The 17,440-nt window shown below is 40.4% G+C and overlaps 1 protein-coding gene across 2 annotated transcripts in view; it reads right to left on the reverse strand.

The window, feature by feature from the left end:
• DRC8 (dynein regulatory complex subunit 8) overlaps positions 1 to 12,597 on the reverse strand; it is a 140,949-nt gene extending 128,352 nt beyond the window's left edge. For both annotated transcript variants that reach the window (XM_082673403.1, XM_082673402.1), the window contains exon 1: positions 12,434 to 12,597. In XM_082673403.1, coding sequence (XP_082529529.1) covers positions 12,434 to 12,464 — 31 coding nt within the window. In that variant the 5' untranslated portion in view covers positions 12,465 to 12,597. The remainder of the gene's footprint in view (positions 1 to 12,433) is intronic.
• Between the last annotated feature and the right edge of the window lie 4,843 nt (positions 12,598 to 17,440).

The following is a 17,440-nucleotide window of genomic DNA, read 5'->3' on the forward strand; positions in this document are numbered from 1 at the left end:
GTCTATAAAGTGTTTTCTCATTAACATACCTCTGAGCTTATTCAGATACCTGATCAGTTCTCCCCCAATGTGGACTACCTAGGCAAATATAAAGGAGGCATAGCACCAAGGGACCTCGTCTAGACCCAGAGCAAACAGCTAGCTGAATCACCCCAGCATCGAGGGACAAATATTTCCATCATCAATGGTTTCTACTGAAAGACTTGAAATCAAAAGAGGAAATGATGAAAGAAAAAAAAATCTGTACGTATTGAGGTATGGGGAAGTCACTCTGGCTTATACATGGTTTAAGTTTAAAAAGTGGCCTATTTTGTGGCCCTTTGGACATGCATTGTAAATCTGCTTTGGGCATTGAGGAGGAGAATACATTTGAAGGTCAAAATGGAATAACTATGGTTCAGATATCCAAGGTAAAACTAAGTGACCATTGTGGAAGTTGTCACTCCTCATACTTATAAATGGGTCTGTTGCACCAGAATGGTGGACCAAGGGATTGAGATCTTAATCATACAAGACTCGGATCCAGGACATGGAACTCAAATATTTTTAATTTGGTAGCCATTCCGCAAAATTTAGGCAGGCCTACACCCCATTTCAGCAGTAAGTAGCCAGAGTGGCAGTAACCCCATTCCCTGAAAGATTTGGGGAAAGATAAAACTGAAAAGGGGGATTAAAACTGAATCCCCCTAAAACAAAGTTCGTCTGCCAAGTTTATGACTGTTTCTATCCAAAATGATTATTCCCTTTCTTGTCCAGCATCTGTTCTCAAGACTGAGGAGTATCAAAGAAAAGGGGGGAGAGAAACCGAGCAGGACTCTGTGGGGCTCCTGGGCACAGAAGCCTTTCTGTGTCCCACATTTCTTGTTCATAGGGAATAGGCTCCAGCCTCCACAACCTTCCCAGAGTCCCAAAGGACAGATTTGAACAGTTGCTAATCAGGGAAGGGAGAGGATGCAGAGATAAGGGAGGAGCAGTCAAGAAACAACATGCAGCAGGGTCTTGGTGCCTCCTCAAGGGATACACATAACATCTTTGAGCTCTTTACAGAACTAAAGCCCCCAATAAATGGAAGATGTTAGCATTCTTCATTCTAGATTAAAGGAACCAGAGAAGTTCTTCAAGAGAACACCTGAGGCCAGATTAAAGGGACCACAGAAACTCGTCAGATCACCTAAGGCCAGATTAAAGGAGTGCAGGCCCTGCACACACCCTAATCCTCATCAGCAACCCCACCCTTGAACCACTGCTATAAAACTCCTCACCAAATCCTCCTGGGGAAGGACACAGAGTTTTGAGGGGCACAAGCCCGCTGTGTCCCCATTTGCCTTGCAAAGAAACAAAGCTATTCTTTTCTACTTCGTCCAAAACTCTGTCTCCGAGATTCAATTTGGCACTGGTGTACAAAGGCCGAGTTTTTGGCATCATACCCACTAAACAACAACCTCCCTTTTATCCTTCCCCTGGCAACCACCATTTTACTATGAATTTGACTACTCTAGGTACCTCACAGAAGTGGAATCATACAGTATTTGTCTTTTTGTGACTGGATAAGTCCACTCAGCAAAATGTCCTCAAATATGCATGAACATATACATCCATGCAGTGTATATGTCAGAATTTCTTTCCTTTCTAAGGCTGAATAGTATTTAATTTTATGTATATGCCACACTTTGTTTATCCATTCATCCACTGATGGACACTTGAGTTTCTTCCACCTTTCAACTATTGTGAATAATGCTGCTATGAACACAAGTGTACAAATATCTGTCCAAGTTCCTGCTTTCAATTATTTGGGGTATATACCCAGATGTGGATTTGTTGGATCATATGGCAATGCAATTTCTAATTTTTTGAGATACCACCATACTATTTTCCACAGCAGCTGCACCATTTTACTTTTTACATTCCCAGTTAAATGTCCACAAGGGCTTCAATTCCTCTACATCCTCACTAATACATTATTTTGTGTTGCTGTTGCTACTATAAAAAACAATAAGAACGGGTATGAAATGGTATTGCATTGTCCATTTGATTTTTTTAATTATAAATTTTCTTGACAAATTTTTATAGGTTAGTACAAATAAATTTCAGTCCAATTTTTCTCCAAACTTTTCTTTCTTTTTTTTTTTTTTTTTGGTTGTGCCACACAGCTCATAGGATCTTAATTCCCTGACCAGGGATTGAACCCAGGATGCCAGCAGTGGAAGCGCAGAGTCCTAACCACTGGGCCACCAGGGAATTTCCTCTCCAAACTTATTAATTCTGAATTAGAGGAAGCAAATTAGGTTTCTATAAGTTGGTTTTCTTCTTCAGTTAGTCTCTCCCTGAATGCTAATCAGTCTAAAATAAGGAGAAAATGTATTAAATGGCCCCCAAATATGCATGAATGCATCATGTGTGAGCAATAATTGGTAAGACTTAAAGTTTTTCTTAACCCTTAGATTCCATGTCATGCATATAGAATCTACTAATCTAAACAGCTACTAACTCCCTATAATGCACCAACCACTTTCCTTCCTATTTATTCAGCATTCCTTTAATGCCAGGCATTATAGGGTGATGAGGGTAATAAGGATGAATAAGAAAATACTGCCCACATTACAACAATATTATGAAATAGATATAATTATTCCCACTTTATATTTGAGGAACCTGAAGATCCTTAGGTTTAGCATCTTTGCTAAGATCAGATACAGCTTGAGAAAGCTGTAATTCAAATTCAAATCTTACTCCAAAGCTCACGTTTTCTACTATTCCATACTGTGCTCTGTACTATCAACAGTTCACTTTTTAAAAAGTAATATTCACCTGTAATTTCTATTTTTTACTTTAGATTTCCAAATGTTGGGTTTTGAGAGGAATGACACAATATGGGGAAACAAAACACAAAACAAAACAAAAAAAACCTGTAAAACTTTGAAGACATCCAGGAGTTGATAAGGAATTGGAAGCACTTTACCAAGCAATGTTATCAAAGCATGCAAAGTCAAAAGAATATTTTAATACAAACAAAAATAGTAAATCCTAGAAAGAACTTTAAGTATCTGAAGCTTGTTTAAAAAAAAAAAACTGACACACCTTCCAAAGCTCACTAGCCTGCCAAAAATTAGAATGTTATTCCTAAGCAGTCTGTTTCCTAGACATGATTTTAATCACAAGTAGAAGATCCTTCCAGTCCCATATAAAACTCTCTAGGAGACAGAAACATTAAAATAAGATTTAAAGATCCAAAGAATCAACAACTGCATTGATTATCCATTTTAAACAAACAAAAAAGAAGAGAAAAAAACAAAAACCATAATGCTCTGGCTGAGGAAACTTACACAGAAATGACAGAAATTCAAAAATAATTTTTCCTATCCCATTTCAAAAATTCCCCTTTCAGTAAAACAAATAAAATTAAGTCCTTTTTAAAAAAATTAACTTGATTATAAAATTTTTAATTCTTCTATTTGTTAACATAACTATGTTACATTTTTTAATCTAGGAAAAAAGATAAGTTATACTATGTTAAAGTACAAAAATGCTACAAATAAGCATGATTTCAATGTATATAAACTTACAGAAAAAATTTTATAAATAGAGCAAGAAACCCGTCATAGATTTAGTTACTTTTCCTTACCAATATTCTCACTACTTGTATCAAGATTAATCCCTAAATGTTGAAGAAGAGCTAGGTGCAATGGCTATCCAGAAACTTAATCCTCCTTTACAACTTTAAAAAAATTCAAGATTAAATATGAACAATTCAAAATACATGTATGTTTTTATTCTTTAAAGACATGCTAATGAATACCATGGCTCTCAAAAAATGTTTGTTGAGCCAGATGAAATAAAAGCATATAGCTTACCTGAAAGAAAAAGGAAAAAACCCCTAACAATAGTTTTATGTGCTTTTAAGTGTAGATTTTTTGGGAAACAGTAAGTAATGTTTTGATTAAAACATAAAACACTTTTAATTAATTCAAATGATCTGAATGCAACAATATTTATTGAATTCCTACCATGTGCTGTACACTCTGCAAGACACTGAATATAAAGAAGTGATCTCCCCACCCTCTTTGAGCTTATAAGGTAATGGATATATCCTTCAAAACTATCCTTTTTCTTTTGCGTGATTCCATGCTCATCAAGAAACTTTAGAAATATAGATTTGCCCTCGCCAAAAGCTTAATACACATAAAACAATATATGATATTGCAGAGGTCAGCTTTCTGATCAATGTATCAACATACCCCTATTTAAATTAATAAATCATTATTCAGGTTTGCACATCACTCTTCACAAGTTTAGTTAGCTTGTGTGAATCCTCAAAGCTAGGTCTATTCTTATTAATTGGTTAGATGTAATTTCTGAAACTTCAGAGTTCAGAATCAAATATAGGAGTGGAATATGTGTAAACAAAGATGATATCAGCATATGAATCTCTAGTTTATCCTCAGACAACATACTTTTATTTCATCATGGCCTTCAAACTGCAGTTACTTAACTCATAAAACTGTTATAAAGAGTAAATGAGACTCCCTCTTTTGAAAGCACCAGAATCACAGCTAACTGCTGAACAACCATCAACAGAAAGACACTGGAACTCACAAAAAAAAATACCCCACAACCAAAGACAAAGCAGAAGCCACAATGAGACAGTAAGAGGGGCACAATCACAATAAAATCAAATCCCATAACTGCTGGATGGGTGACTCATAAACTGGACAACAATTATGCCACAGAAGTCCACCAACTGGTGTTCACTCCCAACCTGGGGGTCCAGCAACAGGAGGAGGAATTCCCAGAGAATCAGACTTTGAAGGCTAGCGGGATTTGACTGCAGAACTTCAGAGAACTGGGGGAAAGAGAGACTCCACTCTTGGAGGACGCACACCAAGTAGTCTGCGCGTCAGGACATGGGGGAAAGAGCAATGATCCCATAGGAGACTGAATCAGAACTACCTGCTAGTGTTGGAGGGTCCCCTGCAGAGGCAGGGGGATGGCTGTGGCTCACCACAGGGACAAGGACACTGGCAGCAGAAGTTCTGGGAAGTACGCCTTGGCGTGAGCCCTCCCAGAGTCCGCCATTACCCCACCAAAGAGAATGTAGGCTCCAGTGCCGGGTCGCCTCAGGCCAAACAATCAACAGGGAGGGAACCCAGCTCCACCGATCAGCAGACAAGCTGATTAAAGCTTTACTGAGATGTGCCCAACAGAGCAACACCCAGCTCTACCAACCACCAGTCCCTCCCATCAGGAAACTTGCACAAGCCTCTTAGAGAGCCTCATCCACCAGAGGGCAGACAGCAGAAGCAAGAAGATCTACAATCCCACAGGCTGTAGAACGAGAACCACATTCACGAAAAGGAGGACAAAATGAAAAGGCAGAGGACTATGTACCAGATGAAGGAACAAGATAAAACCCCTGAAGAGCAACTAAATGAAGTGGAGATAGGCAACCTTCCAGAAAAAGAATTCAGAATAATGATAGTGAAGATGATCCAGGACCTTGGAAGAAGAATGGAGGCAAAGATCGAGAACATGCAAGAAATGTTTAACAAAGACCTAGAAGAATTAAAGAACAAACAAACAGAGATGAACAATACAATAACTGAAATGAAAAATACACTACAAGGAATCAATAGCAGAATAACTGAGGCAGAAGAACGGATGAGTGACCTGGAAGACAGAATGGTGGAAAGTACTGCCACAGAACACAATAAAGAAAAAAGTATGAAAAGAAATGAAGAAAGCCTAAAAGACCTGTGGGACAACATTAAACGCAACAACATTCGCATTATGGTGGTCTCAGAAGGAGAGGAGAGAGAGAAAGGACCCAAGAAAATATTTGAAGTGATTATAGTCGAAAACTTCCCTAACATAGAAAAGGAAATAGCCACCCAAGTCCAGGAAGTGCAAAGAGTCCCAGGAAGAATAAACCCAAGGAGAAACACTCCAAGGCACACAGTAATCAAATTGACAAAAATTAAAGACAAAGAAAAATTATTAGAAGCAACAAGGGAAAAACAACAAATAACATATAAGAGAACTCCCATAAGGTTAACAGCTGATTTCTCAGCAAAACCTCTACAAACCAGAAGGGAGTGGCATGATATATTTAACATGATGAAAGGGAAGAAACTACAACCAAGGTTTCTCTACCCAGCAAGGATCTCATTCATTTGACAGAGAAATCAAAGATTTACAGACAAACAAAAGCTAAGAGAATTCAGCACCACCAAACCAGCTCTGTGATGAATGCTAAAGAAACTTCTCTAAGTGAGAAACACAAGAGAAAAAAAGGACATACAAAAAAACCCCAAAACAATTAAGAAAATGGTAATAGGAACACACATATCGATTAATTACCTTAAATGTGAATGGCTTAAATGCTCCAACCAAAAGACAGAGGCTCGCTGAATGGATACAGAAACAAGAGCCGTATATATGCTGTCTACAAGAGACCCACTTCAGACCTAGGGACACACAGACTGGAAGTGAGGGGCTGGAAAAAATTATTCCATGCAAATGGAAATCAAAGAAAGCTGGAGTAGCAATACTAATATCAGAAAAATAGACTTTAAAATGAAGAATGTTACAAGAGACAAGGAAGGACACTACATAATGATCAAGGGATCAATCCAAGAAGATATAACAATTATAAAAATATATGCACCCAACATTGGAGCACCTCAATACATAAGGCAACTGCTAACAGCCATAAAAGAGGAAATCAACAGTAACACAGTAATAGTGGGGGACTTTAACACCTCACTTACACCAATGGACAGATCATCCAAACAAAATTAATAAGGGAACACAAACTTTAAACGACACAACAAACCAGACAGATTTAATTGATATTCATAGGACATTCCATCTGGAAAGAGCAGATTACACTTTTTTCTCAAGTGCACATGGAACATTATCTAGGATAGATCACATCTGAGGTCACAAATCAACCCTCAGTAAATTTAAGAAAACTGAAATCATAGCAAGCATCTTTTCAGACCACAATGTTATGAGATTAGAAATCAATTACACAGAAAAAAAAAAAACGTAAGAAACACAAGCACATGGAGGCTAAACAATACATTACTAAATAACCAAAAGATCACTGAAGAAATCAAAGAGGAAATCAAAAACTACCTAGAAACAAATGACAATGAAACACTACGATCCAAAACCTATGGGATGCAGCAAAAGGAGTTCTAAGAGGGAAGTTACAGCAATACAAGCCTACCTCAAGAAACAAGAAAAATCTCAAATAAGCCATCTAACCTTATACCTAAAGGAAGTAGAATGAAGAACAAACAAAACCCAAAGTTAGTAGAAGGAAAGAAATCATAAAGATCATTGCAGAAACAAATGAAATAGAAACAAAGAAAACAATAGCAAAGATCAATAAAACTAAAAGCTAGTTCTTTGAGAAGATAAACAAAATTGATAAACCTTTAGCCAGACTCATCAAGAAAAGGAGGGACAGGACTCAAATCAATGAAATTAGAAATGAAAAAGAAGTTACAATGGACACCACAGAAATACAAAGCATCATAAGAAACTACTATAAGCAACTCTATGCCAATAAAATGGAAAACCTGGAAGAAATGGACAAATTCTTAGAAAGGTATAACCATCAAAGCCTGAACCAGGAAGGAATAGAAAATATGAACAGACCAATCACAAGCACTAAAATTGAAACTGTGATTAAAAATCTTCCAACAAACAAAAGTCCAGGACCAGATGGCTTCACAGGTTCTATCAAACATTTAGAGAAGAGCTAACACCACCCTTCTCAAACTCTTCCAAGATATTGCAGAGGAAGGAACACTCCCAAACTCACTCTACGAGGCCACCATCACCCTGATACCAAAACCAGACAAAGATACTACAAAAAAATAAAATTACAGACCAATGTCACTGATAAATATAGATGCAAAAATCCTCAACAAAATACTAGCAAACAGAATCCAATAGCACATTTAAAGGATCATACACCATGATCAAGTGGGATTTATCCCAGGGATGCAAGGATTCTTCAATATACACAAATCAATCTCCGTGAAACAACATATTAACAAATTGAAGAATTAAAAACCATATGATCGTCTCAATAGATGCAGAAAAAGCTTTTGACAATATTCAACACCCATTTATGATAAAAACACTCCAGAAAGTGGACATAGAGGGAACCTACCTCAACATACTAAAGGCCATATACAACAAAACCCACAGCAAACATCATTCTCAGTGGTGAAAAACTGAAAGCATTTCCTCTAAGATCAGGAACAAGACAAGGATGTCCACTCTTGCCACTATTATTCAACATAGTTTTGGAAGTCCCAGCCACGGCAATCAGAGAAAAATAAATAAATAAAAGGAATACAAATTGGAAAAGAAGTAAAACTGTCACTGTTTGCAGATGACATGATACTATACATAGATATTCCTAAAAATGCCACCAGAAAACTTCTAGAGCTAATCAATGAATTTGGTAAAGTTGCAGGATACAAAATTACTGCACAGAAATCTCTTTCATTCCTATACACTAAGAACAAAAAATCTGAAAGAGAAATTAAGCACTCCAATTTACCACTGCAACGAAAAGAATAAAATACCTAGGAATAAACCCACCTAAGGAGACAAAAGACCTGTATGCAGAAAACTGTAAGACACTGATGAAAGAAATCAAAGACGATACAAACAGATGGAGAGATATACCATGTTCTTGGATTGGAAGAATCAACATTGTGAAAATGACTGTACTACCCAAAGCAATCTACAGACTCAGTGCAATCCCTATCAAATTACCAATGGCATTTTTTACAGAACCAGAACAAAAATTCTTAAAATTTGTATGGAGACACAAAAGCCTCTGAATAGCCAAAGCAGTCTTGAGGGGACAAAACGGGGTGGGAGGAATCAGGCTCCCAGACTTCAGACTATACTACAAAGCTACAATAATCAAGACAATATGGTACTGGCACAAAAACAGAAATATAGATCAATGAAACAGGATAGAAAGCCTGGAGATGAACCCACGCACCTATGGTCAACTGTCTATGACAAAGGAGGCAAGGATATACAATGGAGATAAGACAGTCTCTTCAATAAGTGGTGCTGGGAAAACTGAACAGCTACATGTAAAAGAATGAAATCAGAACACTTCCTAACACCATACACATAAATAAACTCAAAATGGATTAAAGACCTAAATGTAAGACCAGACACTATAAAACTCTTAGAGGAAAACATAGGAAGAACACTCTTTGACATAAATCACAGCAAGATCGTTTTTGACCCACCTCCTAGAGAAATGGAAATAAAGAAAAACTAAACAAATGGGACCTAATGAAATTTACAGGCTTTTGCACAGCAAAGGAAACCACAAACAAGACGAAAAGACAACCCTCAGAATGGGAGAAAATATTTGCAAACGAATCAACGGACAAAGGATTAATCTCCAAAATATATAAACAGCTCATGAAGCTCAACAGTAAAACAACCCATTCAAAAAAATGTGCAGAAGACCTAAATAGACATTTTTCCAAAGAACACATACAGATGGCCAAGAGGCACATGAACAGCTGCTCAACATCACTAATTATCAGAGAAATGCAAATCAAAACTACAATGAGGTATCACCTCACACCAGTTAGAATGGGCATCATCAGAATATCTACAAACAACAAATGCTGGAGAGGGTGTGGAGAAAAGGGAACCCTCTTGCTCTGTTGGTGGGAATGTAAATTGATACAGCCACCATGGACAGTATGGAGGCTCCTTAAAAAACTAGAAACAGAATTACCATATGACCCAGCAATCCTACGATTGGGCATATACCCAGAGAAAACAATAATTCAGAAAGACACATGAACCCCAATGTTCATTGCAGCACTATTTACAATAGCCAGGTCATGGAAGCAACCTAAATGCCCATCGACAGACGAATGGATAAAGAAGATGTGGTACATGTACAACAGAATATTACTCAGCCATAAAAAGGAACGATATTGGGTCATTTGTAGAGACGTGGATGGACCTACTGACTGTCATGCAGAGTTAAGTCAGAAAAAGAAAAACAAGTATCATATATTAATGAATGTATGTGGAATCTAGAAAAGTGGTACAGATGAACTGGTTTGCAAGGCAGAAATAGAGACATGGATGTAAAGAACAAACATATGGACACCAAGGGGGAAAAGCGAGGGTGGGGGGAGGGATGAATTGGGAGATTGGGATTCACATATATATACTAATATGTATAAAATAGATAACTAATAAGAACCTGCTGTATAAAAAAATAAAATAAAATTCAAAGAAAACAAACAAAAAATAAGGAGTAAATGAGATATACAACAGTGCTTCTCAAACTTTAATGTGCATGTGGATGACCTGCAGGTGTGCTTAAATGCAGACTCTGATTCAGTAGGTCAGGGGCAGGGACTGAGCTCCTTCCTTTCTGATAAGCTCCCAGTGATACCAGGCTGCTGCCCACAGCAGGAGGGGACAGACTGCTCAGTCCAGCTGACTGTTCCCTCCCATTTATGGATGTCTTATCTCCCTTACTGATCTCACCTTCCTTGGGAGAAAAAAATATTTTTTTCAGTATTTGTATCCTCCGAAGTTCTAACCTAATCAGAATGCCTTCCATATGGTAGGCATTAAACACATGCCAACTGAATGAATGACATCCAGCTTTTAACAGTCATTACTTCTTCTATGGCTATAGACAGAATTGTTTCTTCTTTGAATTAGCTTATTTTAAATAGAAACGTATTTTTGAAAACTGAGAAATCAAAACAGCTTTCAATCTACTTTTTTCAAATGAAGAAAAAAAATTGTATTTGCCTCATAATACAGAGCTTTTTTTCCTCAGGCTGACCTAATCATCTTTTTTAAAAATCCACGATTAACTTGTTAAAATTATCTTCTAATGATTCTTCCATTTTTTTGTAAATAATAATTTAATAAATCAAAATAAGTCATCTGGTTTTCTGGGGAAGTTTTAAAACTAATACCAAAAAAAAGTAATCATTTTCTTAGGATGTACCTTATACTTTTAAAGCAGCACGATAAAATTATAATGACATCTTAGGAAAGGTAACATTTAAAAAATACGTCTGACTTTTAGATTAACGGCACCATAAAAAAAATCAAATATTATTGCTATCAGTAGGTAGCTCTTTTGCAGTTTCTCCGCTGATTTTCTGTGATCACCGTGACAAGTGACTAAGTATCTAGGGCTGGCTTCTACACTTGTAAATACTGTTAACCTGATTACATCTTTGTTCCATGCTGAGAAAAATGGTATGTTGATGTTTCAAGCACTCAAGAAAAGAACAAAGGTGGAGTATTATTTTCATTTCTAAGATGTTTACCTCTACAGTTTCATGGCCTTTTTGATGTTTTTGCGATGAGTTTGCCAATTACCAAAATAAACAATTATTTTTGAGTAACTAACGTAGGATAGTAACCAAGGATCAAGTTTTTAAGCAAACCGCCGAATTAAAACAACGTAACGGTCTTGCAAGTAAACATGGATAACCGGGTTTTCGCCTCCCCACACATTAAGGACATCAATCCCCCCGATATGGCGACCCGGAGCCCCGAGGCCCAGACCCGCCTCTGACGCCGCGACCGCGCGCGCTGGCCCGGCTGGTACCGCAGCAGAGGCCAGGCCGGCGCACAGGGCTCTACGAGTTCCCTCTGGAGTTTGCTCTTTCGTCTTTATTAAAGTTGTTTTTTGTTTTTTCGTTTAAGACAATACCCCAGGCGGGTAGCATAGCGCCGGCCACCGAGCAGGCACTTCGGAACCTGGAGGCTCGGAGAGAGAGGTACTGTCCTCGAGGTTGTCCTCCTACGTCCCCATTACGGAGTCAAAATGGTGGCCGCGAACGCCAGCCCGCTGGCCCGGGCGGGGTTTCGGCGCGGCAGGGGAGGAGCCCGCCAGACTCTAAAGGCCGGATCGGTCCTCACGCAGGCCCGCCCCGGGGCCCACAGCCCGAGAAGCTGCCGGCGTGGCGCCTGCGGCAACCAGAGCCCGGTCGAGGGATTGGAGGCGACGTCCCCGAGACCGTGAACAAGGACGCCATTATGGCCCTCCCCTGCCAGCGCCTCAGCCACAACCCGCGCTGGAAGCGAGGCTCGGGGCTCGGAAAAAGGGAGGAGGAAGGGGGTCGGAACCAGGGCCGGGCGGGAACCGAGAAGCGGGAGGGGCGGGAGGGGCGAATGACTGCCGGGCGGGAGCGGAGGGGCGGGGCGGGGCGAGGCGGCAGGAACAGGGGAGGGGGCCTCCCCGGCAGGGCGGGCGGCGGGACCTGGCTCGGTCAGCCCTCTCCCTGCGGGTGGGGTCCAGAGGTAGGGTGACCCACCCTGCCCGGAGCTCCCCCGTGCGGCCTGGGATCGCGGCGGGCGGCTACGGCTGCGCTCCTGCGGCGCCTCTTACCTGTGCCTTCCCTGTCTCTGTCGTCCGCCATCTTGTTGCGGCGCCGTCGCCAGGGAGAGCGCTGTCGCTAAGCTATGTCGCGGCGTCCTGGACCCCTGCAGCCCTGCGGCTAGTCGGCCCTGGAGGATAGGCGGCTCCGAATCCCGAAGGAAGAAGACCCTGGGTGTGGGTGGGGGAGGGAAAGCTTGGAGCGCGCGCCCTCCCCCTTCCCGCCATGACCCTCTGGCGCCCGGGAGACCGGAAGCCCGGACCCGCCGCCCGCGACCACTGAGCCGCGTCCGGGGCTTCAGCCTATCCCTTTAGTACCGAGGCCTGAGCCCTGGTTTTTCTGGCGTGGAGGAAGTATTTAATAATAAAGTTCCGAACCCCTCCTTTCCCTTGTTTATGATCCGTTTGGGGACACAATGCTCTCCCCCTCCCCTCCAGTTTGTAGGATGTGGCGTTGCTCGATTTTTTTTTTTACTGCATATTTTAAAACGCAATTGGAGAGATGGGTGCAGAACTCGGCTCCGGGGTGACAGAACCAACCGGCAATCCCACCTCCTCTTCATCCCGTCCACAGCCCGCGGAGAGGCCGGACCTGCCCCACCTCCGGCCTCCCGTTTTCTCCCGTCCAGTGCTCGCCGCTCGCTCCCAGAGACGGGGACTGCACGGCGGGCGAGAGCTGGAGCTGGGACGGAAAACTGGGCCGGCGCGGAAGGAAACCAGAGCCATGAAACTGTTATCACTGGAGGAGCGGAATCGCTGTAGAAAAACATGTGTAAAATCGGCGCAAACACTGCGTCGTCAAGGCTGCTTTTTCTGATACAAAATAGAAGGTTCTCATAGCAACAGAAACGTGCCCATCTTATGCTCACTGTTAAGTACATAAAATTTCTTGTGAAATTTGACAAGACCTCCAGTTAAAATTACTGGGAAGGAAAGTTTTAAATCTCGCTTTTCTAGAACTTCGAAGCCGTGGCATGATGTTAAGTTTTCGTCTCATTTTAAGGAAAAGTTCACTATACTAGAATATTTTCTTTTAAAAATGATTTTTGAGTAATATGCCTAATGGTATGGTTCAAACAAATATATATTTTCAAACGAGTTTTAGATGCTATTTAAATGCATGTGTGTACTAATTTAAATTACTTGATTTTATGTAAAAATCGATTATAAACTGTAAATATTAAGAAGCCTTCAAAATAAAAGGTATTTAATGGTTTTACTGAGTTTTTATGTTCATATTATTCTGGTTCTGTAATCCCTCAGTAAACCCTAAAGAAAACTGACTAATATTCTTTATTTAAATATTTTTTCTGTAGGAGATATATGGTGCTGCGATCAGCATTCTCTCTGAAATTGACTATAAACAATTGAATCCACAAAATGGCTCATATTAGAAGATACATACTTACATAAGATGAATACTATCCTGAACAGTAAGGTCTTAATGCCGAAAAATAGGGGAAAGTAGTCATCAGCACTCATGTATATTTAAATTTCATAGTCATGGTTGTCTAGCTATTGGTTTTTAAAAGATCCCTCTTTCCATATAGACGATGAAGGCCTTTGAAATAAACGTGGGAAACCCCAGCTTTAGTCTTCAGGCCTGCTACTGTGCCTTTTCATATGCTGCTTTCAGTTCCTTTTTACGGAATGACTTTCCCTCCTCTCTCTCTGCTCTAACATTCACCCTCCCACAGACACACATATGTCCCCTCCCTGTTGTCAGTGACCTCCTTAAAGGTCATGCACTCCTTGAAGCTTTCCCTATCAACCAGTTACTCTGAGGTACTATAGCCACACTGTAGACCCAAATCACGTTGATTTTCAGTGACTTGTTTCCCCCTAACAAACGGTAAGCTCTTGAGGACAGGAAGTGCTTTATTTGTCCATATATCCGCAGTGCCTAGAACAGCTTTTCAATGTTTATGTCTAAAATAATGTGCATTTTTAAAATTAGGACAGAATTTAGTATTCTCAATGACTTATTAAGAAACAAAGCTTTTCATTGTCTAGATTATTTCAAGCCACGTTTATCTCTAATATAATATCTCTAGCATATTTAAGGCAACACTCTTTAAATTTGGATGAGTAAAAAAAATTTATGTTAATTAACTCCTCCTCCCCAATTAGATTTGAAGACTGGATCCTAATATATGCACCTTTTGTATACCCACAGTACCTATCCCAATTTGGGGCACATACTATGAGCTTAGTACGTACTTTTCAATTGACTAATTAGCTGATTAGACATAAAAGTCTGTAATGATTCTGGAAAACTTTCCACAAAGTGAAAAAAAATGGTTATCCAAGTGACAATTTAAGCCCACTCTGCCAATCAGTGGGGCCAGAGGGATGTGTACAGGTTATGTCTTTTTGCATGATTGAATTTATAGTGTTAAATCTCTTCTCACAGGCATCAGTTCTGTGCCCACGAGGGACACAGAAATGTTTCTTCTGAATACAGCTGACTCACTTACCTAAGGTGTGGGTAAAGTGGCTAGGGTAAGTGGTGTGAATAACGCAAAATGACAGTAAAAAATCTTCACAGCACCTTTACTGTCCTAGTATGGAGATTGTTGGCATCTCCTTGGACTAGGAATAATTTTTTTTTAAACTGGATTTTCCTCAGCCATTGCCCTGTACTGACCTCATGATCCTAGGCAAGGCGTGTAATCTCTTTAAAACTTAGTTAACTTAGAAAAATGGAGATAGCAATGTCCAAGCTCCTTGCCTTAGAGTTTTCATGAGACTGAATAGATGTAACTGAAAGCTTTGAAAATTTTAGAGAACTTGCGAGGAATCCCCACTTCCACGTAGGAAGGAGTACTTAGAGGTCAAACCCCAACTTCTTTTCTGAGATTCAGCTTCGACTTGGAGAGTTTCCTTTTCCAGTGCTTCAGCTACACGACCGGGAGGTGGTCTGACTCCAGGTCTTACACAGGTTACTACTAGAATCTGCTGCCTGCCTGATGCGATCTAACTTACATGATAGAGCTTCATCTTAAGTTTGTGGCCCCTTCCTGATTTCCACCTTGCCATTTTTAAATCTTACCAAGCATGAGCAGCCTTAAGCATATCTAGCTTCCTTGGGCTCTAGACCCAGGAAAATGAGAGGCATGCTGTTACTTCTCTGGTCTAATTCCAGTTTTCTAATGGAAGCTGCGTCCCTTCCCTGGATGATTAACATCAAGAATGTCCGGCCTTGGGGCTTCCCTGGTGGCGCACTGGTTGAGAGTCCGCCTGCCGATGCAGGGGACGTGGGTTCGTGCCCCAGTCCGGGAAGATCCCATGTGCCGCGGAGCGGCTGGGCCCGTGAGCCATGGCCGCTGAGCCTGCGTGTCCGGAGCCTGTGCGCCGCAACGGGAGATGCCACAACAGTGAGAGGCCCGCGTACCGCAAAAAAAAAAGAATGTCCAGCCTTTCAAGGAAGACACTACTCCTACACTACCCCTACCCATAAGGCAAGTAACCTTACTCTGTGATCTCAAAAGGAGAACCTTATTAGAATACAACAGAATTAAGAGTACAGTTTCATTACAGTTACAATAATAAAAATAACTCTTTAAATACTTTGTATATATTATCTCTTTTAATCTTTATGAGGCTGATAGTATCTCCGTTTTACAGGTGAAAAAGCTACATATTCACATTAATGGCCTGTTTAAGGTTTCAAAGCTGGTTGGTAAGAGCTGGCTAGGAATCTAGTTCTGATTCCAGAGCCACTCTGCTATCCTGCTTCTTTATAAATGTAAGATATAATCGTTATATTCTATTTCATAACCTGAATATTTAGAGAAGAATGTTAAGGGCAAAAATTCTGGGCGGAATTTGTCACCTTCCTCCCCCACTTTTTTTTTTACTGCTTCAAAACATCAACCAAAGCAACTGGCAGAGGCTCTTAGGAAATTTAAAGCAACCAGAGATAATGGCATGTATGTTGTCCTTGTCTGGACAAAGAATTAAGCTAAAGGCCTAGCAGGAGAGGAAGTGAAACCCACTCTTCTACCGGGCCCCAGTGGTCTGTTCACCTTCTTTTCTTTCCTTCCCACCTTCCTGCAAATTGAGGTTTCAGGTCTCTCAGTAATGAGGGAGAATTGTGTTAAATCCTTGGCTCTGGACAAGAGCATATTCAGTGCCAGAGTTCCTTCAGGCTTTTCAGGGAGACCCAGAGCAGGAAGCTGGAACTGCAGCACTTGTGGGCAGCTTGAAAGTAAATCTTACATGAAACCACAACTCTTAAAGCATTTGGAAAAATAACCTCCTGGCCCTACTTCTGGCAGAAATACATGTTTCTTTCTATTTCCCTTAAGAACACACATTGACACAACAAGTTACTGTTTAATTGCTTAAATTGTTCATTGCTTAAGCATTTCCTGTTCTAAGCAGCACTTTTCAGGGACACTCATTGCTAAGCAACTTTTGATGAGTCCCTGTTCTTTATTCATTGAAAATCAAACCTGAAAGGGGAAGGGTGGTAGCTAACCCAGAGATTCAAAAAATGTTCATGATCTCTCGTACAACCTCTTACCCCTTAAGTGTGAAAATAGAGGAAAAGCTAGAATTATACAGGTAGTTGACTTTGGAATAATTTTTTTTAGTTCCAGCTTCAAAAATAATTTGAACTTAACTTTCACTTCTTATCATGTTTACATTAGGAGATAGAACTGTATAGAAGAATTAAGCACGTAGCCTTAGGAGGTAAATGGACCCAGGATTGAACCTCAGTCATTAACTATATGACTTTGGACATGTTATCCTCTCCTCTGTAACCTCGGTTTCCACATCTGAGGTTACACGGAGGTAAGGAGATGATTGACCAGGTGGGACATGGAGGCCACCTCTGCTTCTCCCTGGACTTCTGGACTGATTTAATTTCTTGAGACTATGGCCACGCGACTCTCTGCTGACTCTAGGGCCAATACTGATAATATTTGGAGCATTTACTATGTTCTAGGAACGATGCCCGGCATTTTACATCATCACAGTAACCTTATAAGAAGGACACTGATATGGTTCCCT

This window comes from Grampus griseus, assembly GCF_964374135.1.
Source record: "Grampus griseus genome assembly, chromosome: 1".
NCBI classification, from domain to species: Eukaryota; Metazoa; Chordata; class Mammalia; order Artiodactyla; family Delphinidae; genus Grampus; species Grampus griseus.